The sequence below is a fragment of the Hemitrygon akajei genome, chromosome 18 (genome assembly GCF_048418815.1).
Source record: "Hemitrygon akajei chromosome 18, sHemAka1.3, whole genome shotgun sequence".
Classification (NCBI taxonomy): domain Eukaryota; kingdom Metazoa; phylum Chordata; class Chondrichthyes; order Myliobatiformes; family Dasyatidae; genus Hemitrygon; species Hemitrygon akajei.
Window position 1 is genome coordinate 65,360,608 of NC_133141.1, and position 23,983 is coordinate 65,384,590.

Below are 23,983 nucleotides of genomic sequence, written 5' to 3' on the forward strand. Positions count from 1 at the left end.
CAAGACTGCCTCGACCAACTTGATTCACCCAATCTATGTTCTTGCTGTTCTTGGACTACAATTCAGCATTCAACACCATAATTCATCCAGGCTCGACAAGAAGCTCAGAGACCTCGGCTTTGACCCTGCCTTGTGCAGCTGGATCCTGGACTTCTTGTCAGATCACCAGCAGGTTGGAGGCTCCCTCACCTCCAACCCTCTGACTCTCAATACAGAAGCACCTCAGGGTTGTGTACTGAGCCCCCTCCTTTACTCCCTGATTACCCATGTCTGCATCACTACCTACAGCTCTAATCTGCTAATTAAGTTTGCAGATGACACTACATTGATTGGCCTAATCTCAAACAATAACGAGGTGGCCTACAGGGAAGAAGTCATCTCTCTGACACAGTGGTGTCAAGAAAACAACCTCTCCCTCAAAGTCACAAAAACAAAGGAGCTGGTTGTGGATTACACAGGAGGAATGGAGACGGGCTAACCCCTATTGACATCAATGAATGCGGGGTTGAGAGGGTAAACAGCTTCAAGGTCCTCAGCATCCACATCACCGAGGACCTCATGTGACCTGTACACACCAGCTGTGTGGTGAGAAAGGCACAACAGCACCTCTTTCACCTCAGACGGTTGAAGAAGTTTGGTATGGGTCCTAAATCCTAAGAACTTTTTACAGGGGCACAATTGAGAGCATCCTGACTGGGTGCATCGCTGCCTGGTATGGGAACTATACCTCCCTCAATCGCAGAACTCTGCCGAAAGTGGTGCAGACAGCCCGGCGCATCTGTAGATGTGAACTTCCCACTATTCAGGACATTTACATAGACAGGTGTGTAAAAAGGGTCTGTTGGATCATTGGGGACCCAAACCATCCCAATCACAATCTGTTCCAGCTGCTACCATCCGGGAAACGGTAGCGCAGCATAAAAGCCAGGACCAACAGGCCCCGGGACAGCTTCTTCCACCAGTCCAACAGACTGATTAACTCACCTGATTTGAGTGTACTCTATATTACATTGACTGTTCTATGTATTATAAGTTACTATGATTGCACATTGCACATTCAGATGGAGACATAACGTAAAGATTTTTACTCATGTATGTGAAGAATGTAAGAAATAAAGTCAAATCAATTTAATTTACAACCCTCTCAACCCCAATTCAATGTGCAAGCTAAAGTCCCCCACGATAACTGCTGTTCCATTCTTACATGCCTCAGATATTTCTCTGTTTATTGTCTGTGCCACTGTAAAGTTATTATTCGGTGGCCAATAGACAACTCCCACCAGTGATTTTTTCCCTTTACTATTCCTAATCTCCACCCAGATGGATTCAACATTCTGCTCATTAAATCTTATATCACCTCTCACTATTGCCCTGAACTCATCCTTAATTAAGAGTGCTACTCCACCTCCCTTACCTTCCTGCCTATCCTTCCGTATTTCCTGATATCCTTGGATATTTAATTCCCAGTCCTCTCCACCCTGCAACCACGTGTCTGTAACAGCCACTAAACCATATCCCTTTATACTGATTTGTGCCACAAGTTCACTGACCTTGTTATGAATACTATGGCCATTCAGAGCCTTTAAAATCTAGTAATCCTTGTCTCTTTTGCACTTGACTTTTCTGCACTCCACCCTTACTTTTTTTTTAACTTTTGCTTTTACTTTATCTTTATCTACCCCTTTCTCTTTTACTTTATCAATGCTCCAATCTGTTGAACTCACCCTTCTGCTATTTGGTTTAAAGCCCTATCCACAATCCTAGTTATGCGATTCGTTAGGATTCAGGTCCCATCATGGTTCAGGTGGAGTCCGTCCCAATGGAACATTTCCTCCTTCCCCAATACTAGTGCCAGTTTTCCAGGAATTCAAACCCACTTCTCCCACACCAATCCTTGAGCCATGCATTTAACACTCTAATCTTCTTGACTCTATGCCAATTTGCACGTGGCTCAGGTAGTAATCCAGAGATTACCATCTTTTTGGTTCTGCTTTTTTAATTTACTCCTTAGTCGTTAGCCATTAGGTCGCATCTGGAATTTCCAGTTGGCAGACGATTTCCCTCCACTCCGCTCTGACACACTGGGAAATCATGGACGTGGCAGGTTACAGCAGTGGTTTGCCTTTGCCTATTGCCGGGTGAGTTTAAAGAGACCACCCCCTCTTGCGGTGGATGACCAGGACGTCTACGTGTCTTGTGCTCTTAAAGCGATGCACAACGCCTGCTGGCCTGCCTTCTTGACCGTTGGGCCATTAATCGGTCTCCTCCGCTCAATCCGCCAGGGCCAGACTTCACACCCTGGGACAGACAGATCTCCTACCTCACCGAGGGTCGACGACCCGTCGGCTACCCTCACCTGGTTTGGCCCGTCTGCCGAGATGGTTTACCGGGGTGTGGCCGCTGTGCGTGCTACAGCTACTTGGGGCGACAGGTGAGAGCTGAGCACCAGGTGGGGACCAAAGGTGGATGAGCTGCCCTGAAAAAGGCACGGCAGGCCCTCCCCCCCACCAGAGGTGCTACCCCTCCCTAGACACACCATACACCCCAAATTAGTCCTTGGCTGCTCAAATTCCCTCAGCAGAGCCTTTTTCCTCATTCTACCTATGTCATTGATACCCACATGGAGCACGACAACTGGATCTTTCCCTTCCCATTGCAAATTCCTCTGCAGGTCAGATAAGATTAACCAAACCTGGGTACCAGGCAGGCAACAGAGCCTTCGGGAGGCTCTATCCCATGACAGAGAACACTCTGACTATACTATCCCCAATTACCACTACATTTCTCTTCTCTTCCCCCCCCCCCCCAACCGAATGGCTCCCTGAACTACGGTGCCACAGTTAGGTTGCTCATCCTTCCTACAGCCCCCACTCTCATCCACACAGGTAGCAAGAATCTCAGACCGGTTGGAGAAGCTCAAGGGCTGAATACAGGAGATGGGATGTTATGTTGAAGTTGTATAAGACATTGGTGAGGCCTAACTTGGAGTATTGTGTGCAGTTTTGATTACCTATTACAGGAAAGATAAAAATAAGGTTGAAAGAGCACAGGGAAGATGTACAAGGATGTTGCCAGTTCTGGAGGACCTACTTGGAAATATGGAAAGATTGAATAGGTTAGGACTTTATTCCTTGCAATGTAGAAGATTGAAAGATTAGCGGTATAGAAAATTATGAAGGGTATAGATAGGTTAAATGCAAGCAGGCTTTACCACTGAAGTTGGGTGGGACTACAACTAGAGGTCATGGGTTAAGGGTGAAAGGTGAACATTTAAAGGGGAACACGAGGGTAAACTTCTTCACTCAGAGGGCCGTGAGAGTGTGGAACAAGCTGACAGCGTAAGTGATGTATGTGAGCTTGATTTCAATGCTTAAGAGAAGTTTGGATAGGTACATGGATGGTAGGAATATGGAGGGCTATGGTCCAGATGCAGGTCACTCAGCATGGACTAGATGGGCTGAAAGGCCTGTTTCTAGGCTGTATTTTTCTATGACTCTAGTAATTTTATGTACTGTGCTGTACTGCGGCTGTCAAGCAACAAATAGCATGACGTGTCTGTGTGTGGGGAGGGAGGGAGGGAAATTGGCACCAAAAGGCAGCAAACTCTACTAGCTGAAAGCAAGAAGCAGCATCAAACATATCTGGTGAAATGTTATTGGATCATTGAGTACTTTTAATTCAAAAGCCATAAGGTATTGAGTAACACACACAGTTGTTGGAGGAACTCAGCCGGTCAGGCAGCATCTAGTGAGTAATCAGTCTACGCTTTGTTAGGGACCCTTCATCAGCTGCCTGACCCACTAGGTTTCTGCAGATCCTTTGTGTGTTGCTTCAGAATTCCAACATCTGCAGTCTCGTGTCTCAAAGTACTGAATATAGTTGCGGGTTTTTTAATACAGAGAGCAGCAGAGGCAACAAAGTGCAGGTGACCTTTAGTCGAAGGGGACAGCAGCGGTGGCGACAAGAGGCAGTCACAATGGCCTCCAGCCAAAGCGGGCAGCAGTATCGACGCAAACACGAGGAAATCTGCAGATGCTGGAAATTCAAGCTACACACATAAAATGCTGTTGGAACACAGCAGGCTAAGCAGCATCTATAAGGAGAAGAACTGTCGACGTTTTGGGCCGAAACACTTCGTCAGCAATATCGACTACGTGCTGTAGTTACTACGGCCTCCAGCGTGAGGGGGCAGCAGCTGCGGCGACTTGCTGTAGTCACTACGGCCTCCAGCCAAAGCGGGCAGCAGAGTCGGCGACGTGCTGCAGTTACTAGGGCCTCCAGCCGAAGGGGGGTAGAAGTGGCGGCGACGGTGAATATCGTTGCCGGTTCGTTTGTCGCGGTGTGTGAGAGGAGTTTCTGATCAGCGATGGGCGGCGGGGATTTGGTGAGTGTGTGAGCGGAGAGACAGGATTACGGGTCAAGGGATTGTGTATGCGGGGGAGGGTGGAAATAGGAAATTGTATTGGGAGGCTGTGGCCTAGAATGATGTTTAGCCCTTTAAAGGAGGCAGGAGAGTTGAGGTGAGTGACTTGGTGAGAAGGGGGGAGGGGGAGGGAGAGGGGATTTATGGATTGGTGAGGAGAGAGAAGGGGAATTATCGATTGGCGAGGAGAGAGAAGGGTAGGGGAGGTGACTAGGGCTGGTGAGGAGGATGATAGGGGAGGGGGTCAGCTGGGAGGAGGAAGTCTTGGGAGATGACAACGGGCTGTAGTTATGGGGAGACATTGGGCAGACTGGAATTACTTTTCTCCGAATGCTGGAGACTGAGGGGGTGGGGGTGGGGAATGACCTGGTAAAGGGGCATAGATACAATAACGTATGAGAATTTTTTTTCCCATGGTTGGGGTGTCAAAAAAACCAGAGGGCATCGGTTTAAGGTGAGAGGAGGTAGTTTCAAAGGTGTTCTTGCATTTTCTTTTAACCACAGCGAGAGGTTCATGCTAGTGGTGGAATTAAAGACAGTTACTACATTTAAGAGGTATTTCGACATTCAAATGTGAAAAGCATAGAAAAATATGGCGAGAATACAGGTCAATGGGATTATTGTAGATGGGAAATAAGGTTGTTATGGACTTGGTGAGCTCGGTATCTGTGTATGACACTCAAACACGAGAAAATCTGCAAATGCTGGAAATCCAAGCAACATACAAAATGCTAGAGGAACTCAGCAGGCCAGGCAGCATCTATGGAAAAGAGTAAACAGTCGATGTTTTGGGCTGAGACCCTTCGGCAGGACTGAGGCATGTAGGGGGATAAGGGCAGTAAAGGAAAGGCCAAGGGATGAAGGGACAAATCAGAAGAGCAAAGGCACGGTGAGGGGAAGGAATGAAAAACATAGAACACTATGGCACAGGATTAGGCTATTTGACCCATAATGTTGTGCTGATCCAAATAAATTAGTAATCAGATGGCAAACTAAATTAATCTCTTCTGCCTACACAATATCCATGTCCATTTTTCTCAAATTCATGTGCCTATCTATCTCTTATAAGTCTCTAATGCATCTGCCTCTACCACCATCCCAGGGAGCATGTTCCATGCACCCATAAAAACTTGCCCCTCACATCTACTTTGAAAGTACCCTTTCTCATCTTAAATTCATGTCCACTGGTATTAGACATTTCAACCCTTGGAAATAGATATTGTCTGTCTACCTATGTCTCACATAATGTTATAAACCTGTAAAAGATCAACCCTCAGCTTCTGTGGCTTCCTTCTCACAGAAGTACAGTAAGCAATTAACATTCAGAAAGCTGTTGTTCCTTAGGGTGGCTCAGGGGACAATGATCAGCACTTGGCGTATTGGCTTATTGAGTCTTGCATCTCAGGGTCTCAGATCTGTAGCCCTGCTACCCACCTCATACTGATTCCAAGGATGCCATTGCTCAGTTTTACAATTTTTTTTTGTATTTGCACAGTTTGTCTTTTTGCACATTAGTTGTTTGTCATTTTTTGAGTGTGATTTTTCATTGTCTATATGTATTTCTTTGTACCTACTGTGAATGCTTGTAGGAAAATGAATCTCTGGGTTGTTTTTGGAGATATATCTGTACTGCGATGATAAATTTACTTTGTACTTTGAGTTCCTCCAGCATTTTGTTTGCTATTCTAGAAACTTATAACAATTTTCTATGAAACATTCTGGACATTACCCCAGGTACTAACAAAGTTCAAAGTAAATTTATTGTCAAAGGACTTAGATGTTACCATATACTACCACAAAATTCATTTTCTTGCAGACATTTTCAGGAAAATAAAGAAAAACAATAGAATTTTACAAAAACCTCTGCATAAATAAAGTCTGGCAACCACAATATACAAAAATCAGACAAACATTTCATAAATTAATTTTGAGAGCATGAGTTGTAAAGAAGGAGAGTCAGGGATTTAAATCTTATTTGGCATACACAAAATGCTGGAAGAACTCAGGAAGTCAGGCAGCATCAATGGAAAGGAATGTTTTGATGTTTTGTCGATGTTTTGAGCTGAGACCTTCATTCTTCAACAGTCCTGTGCTGAAGGGTCTCAGCCTAAAGCGTTGACTGCTCATTCCTTTTCATTCTTTTCCATAGATGCTGCCTGACTGCTCAATTCCTCCAGCATTTTGTGTGTTTGTTACTCTGGATTTCCAGCATCTGCAGAATCTCTTGTGTTTATTATTTGGCATGAACTGTGTGCATTGCTGTTGACAATGCGAATGCCACATTGACCACACCTGAATAATCTTCATATCTCTGCTGTGGGTATTGATGCTTTCCTTGGAGAGAAGGTAGATCATTCTGTGGTACATTTGAGCAAATACTTGCCCAAATATCTAAGCAAAAAAAGAATTTCAGAAGAATGTATTCTCTATCCCTGTTTAGTGTTTTGCTTTGAAATTGTATGTTATTGTTTTGGTATGAATAAAAGTTATTTAAACTGAATTCTCTTCATCTGCCGCTTGCAGAATCTAAAGAAAAGCTGGCACCCGCAGACTTTGAAAAACGTTGAGCGGGTGTGGAAAGCAGAGCAGAAGCATGAAGCAGAAAAGAAAAAGATCGAGGAGCTTCAGAGGGAGCTCCGTGAGGAGCGTGCGCGAGAAGAAATGCAGCGCTACGCTGAGGATAGCGGCGCCATGAAGTAAGTTGTTTATGTTCCAGCCAAAACGGAGGGCCCAAGTGAGCAAGGAGAGAAGCAATGTTGTCTCTCAGAATTTAGATTGAAAATAATTCAGCGTTTTGATTATCAATCAGTCCTAGAGAGCACTAGAATCATTGAGCTTGTGAAAGTAGCAGTGATCATTTTCCAGTCTGAAACGCTGCAATCTGGAAGCTTAAGAGAGAGCGCAGAGGAGATTTGCCAAAATGCTGCCTGGATTAGAGAGCATGTCTTCTCAGGATAAGTTGAGCAAGAGATGTTTTCTCTTTGGAGCGAAGGAGGATGAGAGGTGACCGGGAGGTGTACAAGGTGATAAGAGGCATAGATAGAGTGGATAGCAAGAGTCTTTTTTTCCAGGGTAGAAGTTGCTAATGTAAGAGGATATAATTTTATGTTGATTAGAGGAAAGTGTAGGGAGGGGTGTTAGAGGTAGTTTTTTTTTACACAGGATGGAGGGTGCGTGGAACCTGCTGCCAAAAGTAATAGTAGAGGTAGATACATTAGAGACATTTAAGAGACTCTTAGATGAAAGAAAATTGATGAAAGAAAATGGAGAGCAATCTGAGAAGGAAGGGTTAGATTGATCTTGGAGTAGGTTAAAAGGTTGCACAAAATTGTGGCCTATTAGTGGTGTCAACAGAGTTTACCAAGAAGGATTTTACCAAGATTGATAAATCCCCAGGGCTGGATATGATACACCCCAGATTGTTGTGGGAATTGAGAGAAGAGATCGCTGGAGCAGTAGCTATGATCTTTGAATCCTCTTTGGCTACAGAGGAAGTGCCGGAGGACTGGAGAATGGCAAATGTAGTTCCCTTGTTTAAAAAAGGTAATAGGGAGAAACCTGGGAACTATAGACCGGTGAGTCTTACATTGGTGGTCTGCAAACTACTGGAAAGGATTCTTAAGGATAGAATCTATGAGCATTTGGAGAAGTACAGTCTGCTCATGGATAGTCAACATGGCTTTGTGAAGGGAAGATCATGCCTCACGAGCCTGATTGAGTTTTTTGAAGAGGTAACAACAGAAATTGATGAGGGTAGGGCAGTGGATGTGGTCTACGTGGACTTTAGCAAAGCATTTGACAAGGTCCCTCATGAGAGACTCATCCAGGAAGTCATGAGGCATGGGATAAGTGGAACCTTGGCTGGTTGGATAAAAAATTGGCTTAAAGGAAGAAAGCAGAGGGTAGTTGGGGAAGGAAAGTATTCTGCCTGGAGGTCGGTGGACTAGTGGAGTGCCGCAGGGATCTGTCCTGGGACCCCTGCTATTTGTGATTTTTATAAATGACCTGGACGTAGAGGCGGAAGGATGGGTGAGTAAGTTTGCAGATGACACGAAGATTGGAGGAGTTGTGGATGGAGCTGCAGGTTGTCGAAGGTTACAAGAGGATATAGACAGGCTGCAGAGTTGGGCAGAAAAATGGCAGATGGAGTTCAATCTGGACAAGTGTGATGTGATGCATTTTGGAAGGACAAACCAGAAGACTGAGTACAGGATTAATGGTCAGTTACTTAAGAGTGTGGATGAACAAAGGGACCTTGGGGTTCAAATCCATACGTCCCTCAAGGTCACTGCGCAGGTTGATAGGGTAGTTAAGAAGGCCTATGGGATGCTAAGTTTCATTAACAGGGGGATTGAGCTCAAGAGTAGAGAGGTCATGTTGTAACTCTACAAATCTCTGGTGAGACCGCACTTAGAGTATTGTGTTCAGTTCTGGTCACCTCATTATAGGAAGGATGTGGAAGCTATGGAGAGGGTGCAGATGAGATTTACCAGGATGTTGCCTGGTTTGGAGAACAAGTCTTATGAGACAAGGTTAGCAGAGCTGGGACTTTTCTCTTTGGAGCATAGAAGAATGAGAGGGGACTTGATAAAGGTCTACAAGATTATGAGAGACATAGATAGGGTGGATAGTCAGTACCTGTTTCCCAGGGCACCAGTAGCAAACACCAGAGGGCATATGTACAAAATTAAGGGAGGGAAGTTTAGGGGAGACAACAGGGGTAAGTTTTTTACACAGAGGGTTGTGAGTGCCTGGAATGACTTGCCAGGGATGGTGGCGGAGGCTAAAACATTAGGGGTATTTAAGAGCCTCTTGGACAGGCACATGGATGAAAGAAAAATAGAGGATTATGGGGTAGAGTGGGTTTAGTACTTTTTTTTTAAGGATATGGGTCAGCACAACATGGAGGGCTGAAGGGCATGTACTGTGCTGTAGTGTTCTATGGTTCTGAATATGAACATCAAACCTTTCATGTCATCTGTACATTTCAATATAATGCCTTTTATGGTACATTACCGTGCCATATTATTCCTCTCAAAATGCATTGCCACTCTTCTCTATATTGAATTGAATTTATAATTCTAAACATTTAGGAACAGTTTCTTCCCCTCTCAGATTTCTGATAGGTTCATGAACACTACCTCACTGTGTTGCTTCTTTTGGCACAGTATATTTTATATATGTGTCTGTATGTATGTATATTGCCAGCCCTTTCTTCTGTGCAGTTACTGCTGCTGCTCAGGTTGGGACCCAGCTGGTTTTGAACTCAGGACCGTCTGCTCTGAAGTCCAGTGTTGATGCCACTACATCACTGGCTGGCCCAAATATATATAATTTATATTAAAAAAAACAAAGGCTTATCTAGATCTTTATTCCCGTTAAAGGGGGAATATCTTGACAATGCTGGAAATTTGAAATCTGACAAAGTGTTCGAGGTCTCCTGCCAGACCTTCGTGAATTACCAATTACGCACCATTTGGAATATCATCAGAACATCTTGGGAACTGTGGCGACCCACTTTCTGCGCAGGCGAACCGGCTCACAAATAGCCAGCACGCGGGGGGAGACGTTGGTAATGCACCTCTGACGTCATTTCCGCCCGGAGAGGGATTAAATGCCAGCGCCGCGAAGTTTGAATAAACTAGTCTCGAAACGACTTACCGACTGAGTGTCGTTATTTCAGTGCTGTGTGTAGCACATCGCTACAGAACTATGTTTTTAAAGGCATGTCAAGATCATAGGATGGATGGGGAAGGGGTAGAAATAAATCAGCCATGATCGAATTACAGAGCAAACTTGATGGGCAAGTGACTTTATTCTGCTCCTATGTCTTATTGGTACTAAGAATTTCAATTATGAGAAATTGGCATAGCTCTTCCTTGAGCAGCAACGGTTTAAACTATTTTTAAAAAGAGATGTATGTAATCAGTAAAAATCTACTTCTAATGGTAAAAGAATTGGCAATGTAATTCAGGAAGAAGCAGCTTCAGTAATAATTTTGAAAGGGATTTTGATAGAGTAAATATTTGGTTTTTAAAAAATCTTCATGTCAAAAACCACACATGAGCCAAGACACAAGATTTGCCAAAAGGCAAAATATTTTTCCAAATCAGAAGTCAACTTATTATTTTGAGATACAGTGCGGAACAGGCCCTTCTGGCCCAACGAGCTGTGCCTTCTGGCAACCCACCTATTTAATACGAACCTAATCACAGGACAAGTTACACTGACTAATTAACCTATTTATCAGTACAAGCTTTGGAAAGTGGGCAGAAACTGGAGCACCTGGAGAAAACCCATGTGCTCGCAAAAAGGATGGCACAAACTTCTTACAGATAATAGAACCATAGAACATTACAGCACAGAAATAGGCCTTTTGGCCCTTCTTGGCTGTGCTGAACCATTTTTCTGCCTAGTCCCACTGACCTGCACCTGGACCATATCCCTCCAAACCCCTCTCATCCATATCCATGATGTTGGAATTGAACTCTGAACTCTGCTCTGAGCTGTAATAGGGTCAAGCTAACAATTATGGCACCATGGTGCCCTTTCACTTAATGTAGGTCATGAAATTTGTCATAAAATACTCAGTAAAAATTACTGGGTTATGAGGAAAAATCAAATGCGGGCCTCGTTTGATAACTGTTTCTGGATAGTGCATATCTGTGTATTGGGTATATTTGTTTGCTTAAATTAGTTGGGTAAGATTCTGGTGTGATATTCTTAACATTACATTATACTAGACAGGCTGCCTTAGACTGAACTTATCTATTTTGATTACATTGGCACCTTTTCTGTATATGATTTCCAGGAGGTCTCAGTGTAAAGATATAATGTAAGCTTGGTCTTTTGCCTGCAGAAAGAAGTCTGATCGTCTAGACTGGATGTACCAAGGCCCCTGTGCAATGGTGAACCGAGAGGAATACTTGTTGGGTAGACCCATCGACAAGTACGCCACTGACAAGATTGTAGATGAGGAATCTGGCCCTTCTTCAGATACTGGGCTACTGCCTGGCTCCATTTTCTCAGCCACAGGGGCTAACTCTGCCTTGGATATGGCTTCCAAAATCCGGGAGGATCCTCTGTTTACAATCAGGTGGGAAAACTATATGACTGAAACTCATAAGTAAAAAAGTTAGCTTGCTGAGCTGATAATTGAGCCTGATATTATCAAAAGATTATGGGATCCTTCTGTTCTTAAGTTAGGTAGGTTAGTGTTAAGTTAGTTACTTCTGCTCTGTGCTTCAGCAATATGATTGTTACATTCAGAATTTAAGAACTTTTTCTACTGATCATTTTATCAGTTGTGGTTCTGTTTTCTCTCATAGATTATTATGCTTCCATGGATTCACCTTGTAATAATGTTTTTAAATTAATATAGCATTACAGAACACTTCACTGGAGAAATGTCTGATAAAGTAAGATTGTAGGACATTTGAAGAAAAATATTGGTCTATGGGATCCAGTCGTTTTGAAACCTGAAGCTCCTTTAGCAGATGTTGATCATCTTCTCATTGGGAAAGGAACTGGAAGGCGCGTCATAGTTTAAAGGGAGCAATCCTATAGGTAGAAAAGGTTGTTCCCCAACTGGATGTGCGATTTTAGTTTAACAAATGCTTGTGTGTTGATTTTTGTTTCTGGTGTTCTCAGGAAGCGTGAAGAGGAACGAAAAAGGGAGACTTTGACTAATCCCATGAAAATGAAGATGATCAGAGAAATGGTGAGTTGGTCTTCAGGTCTGTTGATCCTTTCATTTCTTGTATCTTCAAACATGCAGCCAGCAATTAGTGCCTTTTAACTGGTGGTTGAATATAGTTCTCATTTACTTTTAAAAACAAGAGGTTCTGTAGATACTGAAATCAATGTTCATGCTGTCAGGTTGGAGGTAACCTAGATGGAATATGAGGTGTTGCTGCTCCTCCAACCTGAGGGTGGTCTCATGGCAGTAGAGGAGGTCATAGAACCTACATGTCAGAGTGAGAATGGGGACTGGAATTAAAATGGTTGGCAGGAAATCCTGCTTCTTGTGTAAAGGAGTAAAGGTGCTCGTCCACCTTTGGTCCTCACCTGCCAAGCAGTTCTCACCTGTAGCGCCAAGCAACTGTTTACATTTGACAGTGGCCACAACCCGGTACACAACATTGACAGGCAGGCTGACCCAGTTGAGGGTAGCCAGGAACCTCTTATCCTGGTGAGATAGAGAACTGCCTACCCCTGCATGGGCAGCGGACTGGGCAGATGAGATCAACTACACGATCCAATGGCCAAGAAGACGGTGCTGCAGTGCTTTGTGGAGAGCAAAGAACATGATAAGGCACAGAATGCGGCATGGCTATCCACTGCAGCCAAGGAAGACTCCAGTTGTGACGATTTTTTGTACCATTGGACCAAGATTTTTGAGCCAGTAAACATTTTTTTCACAAAAAACTTCTCCCATACAAGTTTACGTTGTTGGAAACGACAGACAACCAACACAAATGTGCTTGACAAAGCAGTCTCCCAGTCTATGCCAGGTTTCACTGATGTAGAGGAAGCAGCACCGGATACAGTAGATGACCCCAGCAGACTCGCAGGTGAAGTGTTACCTCACCTGGAGGAACTGTTTTGGCCTTGAATGGAGGTGAAGGAGAAGGTGAATGGGCAGGTGATCAGTTACTTTTGTTAAACAGTGGTGGCTCCCAAATTTCCATTACATTGATTAATCTTGTTCTTTATGTCAAACAAATCCCCATTGATCTGGAATTTAATTCTTGATTCCTTCATTTGTTCAGAAGAGGATGGAGTACTTCATTGCATATCCATAATTAAACCACTAACTTTGCAAGAGATAAAAGAATTTGCCATAAACACAGATTCTGCAGATGCTTGAAATCCAGAACAACACACACAGAATTCTGGTGGAACTCAGCAGGTCAGTCAGCATCTATGGAGAAGAATAAACAGTTGACATTTGGTGCCAAGATCCTTCATCAGGACTGTTTTATGACTAATAACCTGTCATGTTGTGAATAAAAATTGCTAAAAGTATACTGTCTGAAATCCTAAAAGTGAAAGTTTATTCCAAAGCAAAAGTTTCTTTATTTGACCTCTTAATCAATGGTATCTACATAAATTTTCTATTGTGAATTGTTGCAGATAGAGAAATAAATTTTCATAGATTCAAAGAGCATTGTAGCGCATAAACATGCCCTTTGGCCCATCTAGTCCAAGCCAAACTGTTATTCTGCCTACTCCCATCCACCTGCACCATTCATGTAGCATTTACCTCTCATAAATGTCACTCCACTCTTCAAGAAGGGAGAGAGGCAGAAGAAAATAAAGTATAGGCCAGTTAGTCTGACCTTTGGTTGGGAAGATATTGGAGTCAATTGTTAACAATGTGGTTTCAGGGTACTTGGAGGCACATGATAAAATAGGCCAAACCCAGCGATGTTTTCTTAAGAGAAAATCTTGCCTGACAAATCTGTTGAGATTCTTTGGAAAAAAATCATAATCAGGATAGACAAAGGATAATTGATTGGTGTTGTGTACTTGGATTTTCAGAAGGCCTTTGACAAGGTGCCACACATGAAGCTACTTCATAAGTTAAGAGCCCTAGATATTACAGGAAAGATTCTAGCCTGGATAGATCATTAGCTGATTGGCAGGAGGCAAAAAATGGGAATAAAGGGGGCCTTTTCTGGTTGGCTGCCAGTGACTTGTGGTGTTCTGCAAGAGTCGGTTTCGGGACTGCTTTTCACATTGTCAGTGATTTGGATGACAGAATTGATGGCTTTGTGACCAAGTTTGCAGACAATACAAAGATAGGTGGAGGGGCAGGTAGTATTGAGGAAATAGAGAGGCTACAGAAAGACTTGGCCAGATCAGGAGAATGGGCAAAGAAATGGCAGCTGGAATCCAGTGTTGGTAAGTGTATGATCATGCACTTTGGTAGAAGGAATAAACACATAAACTATTTTCTAAATGGGGAGAAAATTGAAAACTCTGAAGTGCAAAGGGACTTGGGAGTCTTCGTGCAAGATACCTTAAAGGTTAATTTGCAGGCTGAGTTGGTGGTGAGGACGACGAATGCAATATTAGCATTCATTTCGAGAGGACTAGAATATAAAAGCAAGGATATAATATTGAGGCTTTATAAGACTGGTGAGGCCTCACTTGGAGTATTGTGAGCAGTTTTGATTCCCTTTTTTAAGAAAGGATATGCTGACATTGGAGAAGGTTCAGAGTTTCACAAGACTGATTTTTGAAATGAAAGGATTATCAGAGAAGGAGCGATTGATGGTTCTTGGCCTTTACTTGCTGGGATTTAGAAGAATGAGCCTTGATAGAGTGAATGTGGAGAGGATGTTTCCTAAATTGGGAGAGTCTAAGACCAGAGGACAAAACCTTAGAATACAGGGATGTCCTTTTAGAATGGAGATGGGAAATTTCTTTAGCCAAGGGGTGTCTGTGGAATTCATTGCCACAGGCAGCTATGAAGGCCAGGTCACTGGGTGTATTTAAGGTGGAGGTTGATAGGTTCTTGATTGGTCAGGGCATGAAAGGCTATAGTGAGAATGGGGTTAAGATGAAAATGGATCAGCCATGATGAAATTGTGGAGCAGACTTGATGGGCTGAATGGTCTAATTCTGCTCTTATGTCTTACGGTTGAAATGTTGCAATTGAACCTAATCTACCACTTCCACTGGCAGCTTATTCCACACTTTCACCACCCTCTGATTGAGGAAGTATTCTGTACACAAATCCCTGGATCAGATCCCAGACAGGAACCCACTCCCAGGGATTTGCCACTCCACATACAAACTCCCCCAAACCCTTGAATCAGATCCTGGGCTAAAACCCACTCCTGGGGACCTTCCACTCTATACGTAAATGCCACTGAACCCCCAGACTAGACCCCAGCCTGTCACTCTACATATAAAAACAACCTTTTTCTTTCTTTCAAAAGTTAAAGAAGAACCTGGATAAAATAGAAAAGAAGAAGAGAAAGGACAAGAAGAAGAAACACAAGAGGCATCGGCAGTCAAGTTCCAGTGACAATGGGCAACATAAAGCAAAGTACAGTATACTAGCCAATAAGGTTGGCACCAACTGGAGAACTGTGTCCATTCTTGGGCAGTGCACTTTGGAAAGGCTTTGCATTGTACAGAAGGATTGTGCAGATTATCCCTAGTGGCAGAAAGATCAGAGTGTAGTAATTAGTGTAATGCTATTACAGTGCCAACAGCCCGAGTTCAATTCCCGCTGCTGTCTGGAGTTTGTACATTATCCTCTTGACCGTGTGGATTTCCTTCCACAGTCCAAAGATGTTCGGGTTGGTAGGTTAATTGGTTACATGGGTATAATTGGGCAGTGTGACTTAACCCTTCCCAACTACATCAAAACCATTTTTCTTTCCATGTGCCTATTCTTCAGAGTCTCTTAAATATTCCTAATGTGTTTGCCACTTCCACCACTACTTCTGGCACTGCTTTCCATTCATATAACACTCTGTGTAAAATAACTTGCCCCTGGCACCTCCCTTATACTTTTCTCAATCACCTTAAAATGATGTCCTTTTGTATTAGCCATTGCTGCGCTGGCTATCTACTCTACACCTCTTATCATCTTATACACCTCTATCAAGTCGCTTCAATTATGCTCAATATCCATCTGCAAATCCATATGATTAATGAAACAATACAGGTTATCTGTAAATTACTGCAGTGTTATCTTGTGGCAGTTTGGTGGGGTGGGCAAAATTGATTGTCACATTTCCTATATTATTCTGTGCCTGTATTTCAGAAGTACTCCATTAAGTGTAACTTTTTGACACCTGTTTTGGGCAAGTGATATGCTGTACAATTAAGTTTTCTTACTGGCCTCACATGACAGGTAAATTAGAAATTTTGCAGCAGCAGTACATTGCAATATATAATTTTAAAAAACCATAAATTATAATAAGAAATATATTTTTAAAAATTAAATGAAATAAGTAGTGCAAAAAGACAACAAAAAATATTGAGGTAGTGTACGTGGGTTCATTGTCCATTCAGAAATCTCATGGAGGAGGGGAAGAAGCTGTTCCTAAAACTGTGTGTATCTTCAGGTTCCTACAGTGTACCATCTCCTTGATGGCAGCAGTGAGAAGAGGGCATGTCCTGGGTGATGAGGGCCCTTAATGATGGATGCTGCCTTTTTGAGGCATCACCTTTTGAAGAAGTCCTCAATGGTGGAGAGCCTAATGGCCATGATGGAGCTGGCTGAGTTCGCAACCTTTTGCAACTTTTTCCAATCCTGTGCTGTTGCCCCTCTGTACCAGGCAGTGATGAAACAATATTGGTGTTGGAACAATATCAGGCAGAATATTTTGGTTGGAGCACCATGATTTCAAGTAATGTTCCATTTTGAAATATATAGAAAAGAACATAGTTTAAAAGACTGGTTAGGGATTTCAAGATCAATTCACTTGATGTTATATCAGAATCTTCAGGAGAGGAAGGGGGAAAATTGAGGATGAAGAAGCGATTTTTATTTTGTAGCTCTCAAGCTTATTATTTGCACACTCTGGTCAGTGATTTAGATGAAGGCATTGAGAATAACATCAGCAAGTTTGCTGATGATACTAAGCTGGGTGGCAGTGTGACATGCGATGAGGATGTTAGGAGAATTCAGGGTGACTTGGATAGGCTGGGTGAGTGGGCAGATATTGGCAGATGACGTTTAATGTGAATAAGTGTGAGGTTATCCACTTTGGGAGTAAGAACAGGAAGGCAGATTATTATCTGAACGGTGTAAAGTTGGGTAAGGGAGAAATACAAAGAGATCTAGGAGTCCTTGTTCATCGGTCACTGAAGGTGAATGAGCAAGTGCAGCAGGCAGTGAAGAAGGCTAATGGAATGTTGGCCTTTATTACAAAGGGAATTGAGTACAAGAGCAAGGAAATCCTCTTGCATTTGTACAGGGCCCTGGTGAGACCACACCTGGAGTTTTGGTCTCCAGGGTTAAGGAAGGACATCCTGGCTGTAGAGGAAGTGCAGCGTAGATTCACAAGGTTAATTCCTGGGATGTCAGGACTGTCTTACGCAGAGAGGTTAGAGAGACTGGGCTTGTACACGCTGGAATTAAGGAGATTGAGTGGGGATCTGATTGCAACATATAAGATTATTAAGGGATTGGACAAGATAGAGGCAGGAAATATATTCCAGATGCTGGGAGAGTCCAGTACCAGAGGGCATGGTTTGAGAATAAGGGGTAGGTCATTTAGGACAGAGTTAAGGAAAAACTTCTTCTCCCAGAGAGTTGTGGGGGTCTGGAATGCACTGCCTCTGTAGGCAGTGGAGGCCAATTCTCTGGATGCTTTCAGGAAGGAGCTAGATAGGTATCTTATGGATAAGGGAATCAAGGGATATGGGGACAAGGCAGGAACTGGGTATTGATAGTAGTTGATCAGCCATGATCTCAAAATGGCGGTGCAGGCTCAAAGGGCCGAATGGTCTACTTCTGCACCTATTGTCTATTGTCTATGATATTTATGATCCAGTCAACGTGGAGTGAATGATCAAGTGTGAGAGGTTTCACTACCAACCCATACCCGGTATGTAACGCCACATGCATTTTGTGTTCATCCCTATTGCCAGTGAAGGAATGTTGTTGGATATATAATGAGAGGAATTGATCGTGTGGATAGTCAGAGGCTTTTCCCCCAGGGCTGAAATGGTTGCCACAAGAGGACACAGGTTTAAGGTGCTGGGGAGTAGGTACAGAGATGTCAGGGGTAAGTTTTTTACTCAGAGAGTGGTGAGGGCGTGGAATGGGCTGCGGGCAGTGGTGGTGGAGGCAGATACAACAGGGCCTTTTAAAAGACTTTTGGATAGGTACATGAAACTTAGAAAAATTGAGGGCTATGGGGAAGTCTAGTAATTTCTAAGGTAGGGACATGTTCGGCACAACTTTGTGGGCCGAAGGGCCTGTATTGTGCTGTAAGTTTTCTATGTTTCTATGACTGGGATGATGACTCAGTTGAAAGGAAGTTGAAAGAAAATACGTCATTTTATCAGAAGACTTTAATTTGGGCACATTTGCAATGAATCAATGCAGTTGTATTCCTTTATTCTGAAACAATATAAACATTTGTTTATTAACTATTTCAGAAAGCATGAAAAGAGTACAAGTCCTTCATCCACCTTGGTCCAGAAGAAAATCCCTGGGTATGGTTTGAAGGTTTGTCTTCATGAGTCTTTGCTGTTTCTAAAATGATTAACCTTCCTCTAAAGTGTGTCAGGAAATACAGATAATTGCTAATGAATAACTTCAAGTCTCTCATTGTAAATAGTTTATCGTCTTTGTATTATTTCAGCTAACCGGGCAAGGTTACTTTTCCTGGCTACTTTACATAGAAACATAGAAAACCTACAGCACAATACAGGCCCTTCAGCCCATAAGTTTGTGTTGAACATGTCCCTACTCTAGAAATGACTAGGCTTTACCTATAGCCCTCTGTTATTCTAAGCTCCATGTACCTATCCAAAAGTCTCTTAAAAGACCCTATCGTATCCGCCTCCACCACCTTTGCTGGCAGCCCACTCCACGCACTCACCATTCTCTGAGTAAAAAAACTTACCCCTGTACCTACTCCCTAGCACCTTAAACCTGTGTCCTCTTGTGGCAACCATTTCAGCCCTGGGAAAATGCCTCTGACTATCCACATGATCAATGCCTCTCATCATCTTATACAACTCTATCAGGTCACCTCTCATCCTCCATCACTCCAAGGAGAAAAGGCCAAGTTCACTCAACCTATTCTCATAAGACTTGCTCCCCAATCCAGGCAACATCCTTGTAAAACCTCTGCACCCTTTCTATAGTTTCCACATCCTTACTGTAGTGAGGCGACCAAAACAGAGCACAGTACTCCAAGTGGGGTCTGACCAGGGTCCTATATAGCTGCAACATTACCTCTCGGCTCCTAAATTCAATTCCACGATTGATGAAGGCCAATATACCATGCGCCTTCTTAACCACTGAGTCAACCTGTGCAGCTGCTTTGAGCGTCCTATTGACTCGGACCCCAAGATCCCTCTGATCCTCCACACTGCCAAGAATCTTACCACTAATACTACATTCTGCCATCATATTTGACCTACCAAAATGAACCACCTCACACTTATCTGGGTTGATCTCCATCTGCCACTTCTCAGCCCATTTTTGCATCCTATCAATATCCTGCTGTAACCTCTGACAGCCCTCCGCACTATCCACAACACCTCCAACCTTAGTGTCATCAGCAAACTTACTCACCCATCCCTCCACTGCCTCATCCAGGTCATTTATAAAAATCATGAAGAGTAGGGGTCCCTGAACAGATCCCTGAGGCACTCCACTGCTGACTGGCCTCCATGCAGAATATGACCCATCTACAGCCACTCTTTGCCTTCTGTAGGCAAGCCAGTTCTGGATCCATAAAGCAATGTCCCCTTGGATCCCATGCCTCCTTACTTTCTCAGTAAGCCTTGTATGGGGTACCTTATCAAAAGCCTTGCTGAAATCCATATACACTACATCTACTGCTCTTCCTTCATCAATGTGTTTAGTCATATCCTCAAAAACTTTAAATATTGAGAATGGATTCTTCACGAAAATTGTGCTGATCATTCTTGTCTTTAGTTGCACTTTTATGTGTAACTAAAGCTTTTTAGTAACACACAGTAGTTAAATTTCCTGTTGTATTAAATGGTTTTTAAGATTGAGAAGCACAGAGTAGACAATCAGGAGTTTGTACGTTCTCACCATGACCACATCTGTTTCCACTGGATATTCCAGTTTGCTCCCACATTCCAAAGACGGGTTAAGGTTAGTGAGCTGTGTGCATGCTGTGTTGGCAGCGGAGGAGTGGCAACACTTGCGGATTGCCCAGCACCTGACTGATTTGATGCAAATATTTCATTGTTTCAATGTACATGCAACAAGGGAAGGTATCTATCTATCTTCTATCTTTTCCTGAGGACAGAAGTGTAAAATACCAGAGGACATGCTTTTAAGTTTAGAGGGTGGAAGTTTAAAGGCAATGTGAGGAGCAAGTTTTGTTTTTAAACTAGGTGTCTGGTGTCTGGAATGGGTTACCGGGGTAGTAGTGGAAGCTGGTAGTTTATTGAAGTTTGAGACTTTTTATAGATAGATATATGAATTTGAAGGGAACAGATGGATAGGGATGATACACAGGAAGAGGACATTTAGTACAAATTGGTGTCAAGATTGGCATTCATATAAATAAGCAGCAAAGAAAAGCAATCGATTCAAGTAGTGCAATTATGTTATTCAGTTTACTTTTGTTCCATCTGCCACTTTGTCTCCAGATACAGTAACTTCATAGTTGCATAAATAATATATGTAGCCTTCGAATCATAATTCAGCATGCATTTTAGTGATTATTAATGTTAATCATAGAGTACAGAATACAGAAACTGGCCATTCAGCACAATATGTTCATGCCGGCAATTAATGCTCCACTCAACTCACCATCCATTTTTCCTAATCTGTTTCTTTTTCATATGCATATTTGCCCAATACATCAGTGTACTTTGTTCCTGTGGTGTGGTGAGTTCCTTGCTCTCAGTAATGCAGGTGGAAATTTCTTCTGAATCCTTTGATTTCTTTATGGCTCTCCTAATAATGGCATTTCCCCCTCAAGTGGAGCTATTTTCTTTGCATCAGCACGATTGAAATCCTTTATAATGTCAAAGATGACTTTTAGGTCACCACTTATCTTTCTAATTCAGAATAAAGAAAATGATGAAATACTACATTTAAAAAAAGGGAAATTCAGATTCCGTCTGGGTAGCCTCTGACTCAATGGGATGAACATTGATTTCTCTTAACTTCCAGTAATTTCTCAATTTTCCTCCTCCCTTTTTCCACTTCCCATTCTGGTTACCTTCTTACCCCTTCTCACCAGCCCATCACCTCCCTCTGGTTCCCCTCTTCCTTCCCTTTCTTTCATGGTCCACTCTCCTCTTCTAGTAGATTCTTTCTCCCACCTATCACCTCCTTGCTTCTTAGTTCATTCCTCCTCCCCAACGCACCCACCTTCCCCCTCACCTGGTTTAATTTATCCCCTACCAACTTGTACTCCTTCCTCTCCCCCACCTTTTTATTCTGGTTTCTGCCCCTTCCTTTCCAGTACTGATGAAGGGTCTCAGACCAAAATGTCAACTGTTTATTCCCTTCCATAGATGCTGCCTGACTTGCTGAGTTCCTCCAGCATTTTGTGTATGTGCTTAAGATGTCCTGCATTTGCAGAATCTCTTGTTTTTTTTAATGAAATTCAGTTGCACTGTCTCTTTCAAAGAGCAATCTTGTTAATCATGGTGCAAGGCTCTTTCGTAGAGTCGTACAGCACAGAAACATCTTGAAGAGGTGTCTCTGCCCGACTGTCGACTGTTTATTCATTTCCATAGATGCTGCTTGATTTGCGGAATTCCTCCAGCATTTTGGATGTGTTCCTCCGTATTTTTGCCAGCCATCATACTCAGATGGCTAAAGTACTGACTTTATTCCCCACTCTAGATGTTGCCTGACTTATGAGTTTCTCCAGCATTTTGTGTGTGCATCTGAAAGTTAAAGCAGTTTTATCCATGTACTTATCCAATTCTATTCAATTACTGTTACATTAGACAGTATGTTTGAAATTCAAGTCACTTATTACACAATGTTTTGGATGCGAGTTCTGTAACTGTTTGAAGTCTGCATTCACTGAATATAAACTAATCATTGAAGTTACTCAGTTTTACCCCTTCATAATAAAAAAAAAAGAAATCTTACAATGCTATCAATTATCATTTGCTTCGTTCTGAGATGTTCTAACAAAACAATTACAAAGTGCAATCTATATCATTAGTTTTAGGAACCTGATGTTTTGTCTTCGCATACTTAGTTTAAGTGGGAATATGTTCCCTTCCGCCCTATGGTGATCCTGTTCCCATGTGCCATTCAGGTGAAAGATTCTCACAGGGTTAAACAGCAACCCATTTCTCCATCCTCTGACCGAGGTAAAACATCTCGTAAAAGCAGGTCAAGATCACGATCAGGGAGCCGCACCCAATCAACAACTCAACAGTCTCGCAAACGTAGCAGATGTGAAGATTCACGGGGGAGGAGATCCAGGTCACCATCTCGCTCACCTCCGAGACACTCAAAGGTGCATTCACAGTGAGTTCATCTTTATTTTGCTCACTTTGTTTCTGAAAGAATTGTTTTCCTCTTACTCTTTGTCTCCTGTAGCCACTGATATGCTGGAATACAGTCCTGTGGTCAGCTTGCTTCCCCTGCTCTTTTCCCAGATGTGAGGCTTGGCGGTGACAAGTCACATCTATGCTTGTCTTACCCCGCATCTTTACAGTGATATTCACTGGCTGGCAAGCAGCTTTTGGTTTCCTGCTGAGACCAATCACACTTGGGTTTGCTTGAGGGGAATCAGCACAGATCAGACTTCAAGTTGGTGTTGGTTTGTTTCTCTAAAGATGTTTTATTTTATTTAGAGATACAGCACAGAACAGGGCCTTCTGTCCTGCACCCCCAGCAACCTGCCAATTTAACCCTAGCCTAACCAGAGGATAATTTACAATGGCCTGAGCATATACCCAATGAAGTATTTTGGAAATGGCGTTACTTGTAACATGGCAACTTACTTGCATGTGCCAAACTTTCAGAAATGCCAGTGTAATTTTACCAGATAATGCCTGTGGGTTTTGGTTGGAGGAAGAGCCATTTTGGCCAATGATTTCTAGGCACCATTTCTTACCACTTGATTTATCATTTCATATGAAAGACGGCAAATCTGACAGAATCACGTTTATTACAACTGACAAATGTGAAATTTGTTGTCTTTAAGCTTAGCTTTAAACTTGAGATTCTGCAGATGCTGGAAATTCAGGGCAATACACACATAATGCTGGAGAACTCAGGGGGTCAGGCAGCATCTATGGAATTCAATGAACAGTTGCCATTTCAGACCAAGACCCTTCTTCAGGACTAAATTTGGCATAGCTTTAATCTGGGCAAACTTAGCTTTATTTGTCTCACATGCATCAAAACATACAGTAAAATGAGTTGTTTTGTGTCAATGACCAACAATCTGAGATGTGCTGGGGACAGTGTGCAAGTGTTACCATGCTTCAGGTCCCTATATAGTTTGGCCACAGCTTACTAACTAATCTTAACCCATAAATCTTTGGGATGTAGGAGGAAACTGGAGCACTCAGAGGAAACCTGAGCAGTCATGGGGAGAATGTACAAACCCCTTACAAACAATGGTGGGAATTGACCCTTGATTTTACAGCTGATGATGTAATAGCGTTATACTAACGGTTAAGCTACCATGCCATTTTGCAGCAGAAGTACAGTGCAAGGCATAAAAATTATTATGGGTTACAAAAATATATAAATAAGAAAAAGACTAAATCAGCCCTGCACAGTTCATCAGCATTCCCTCAGCTCTACACTGAAGCATTAGCCTGGATTTTTGTGTTCAATTTACTGAAACAGAGCTTGACTTCTGTGGTCTTGACTTGGAGATGAGAATT

The 23,983-nt window shown here is 42.8% G+C and overlaps 1 protein-coding gene across 2 annotated transcripts in view; it reads left to right on the forward strand.

Annotated features, from left to right (window-relative positions):
- Positions 1–4,233: 4,233 nt before the first annotated feature.
- The window catches only part of cwc25 (CWC25 spliceosome associated protein homolog), a 43,488-nt gene continuing 23,738 nt past the window's right edge, over positions 4,234–23,983 (forward strand). For both annotated transcript variants that reach the window (XM_073071765.1, XM_073071766.1), the window contains exons 1-7: positions 4,234–4,384; positions 6,947–7,119; positions 11,283–11,519; positions 12,074–12,143; positions 15,373–15,482; positions 18,557–18,626; positions 22,396–22,610. In XM_073071765.1, the coding sequence (XP_072927866.1) occupies positions 4,367–4,384; positions 6,947–7,119; positions 11,283–11,519; positions 12,074–12,143; positions 15,373–15,482; positions 18,557–18,626; positions 22,396–22,610 (893 nt within the window). In that variant the 5' untranslated portion in view covers positions 4,234–4,366. The remainder of the gene's footprint in view (positions 4,385–6,946; positions 7,120–11,282; positions 11,520–12,073; positions 12,144–15,372; positions 15,483–18,556; positions 18,627–22,395; positions 22,611–23,983) is intronic.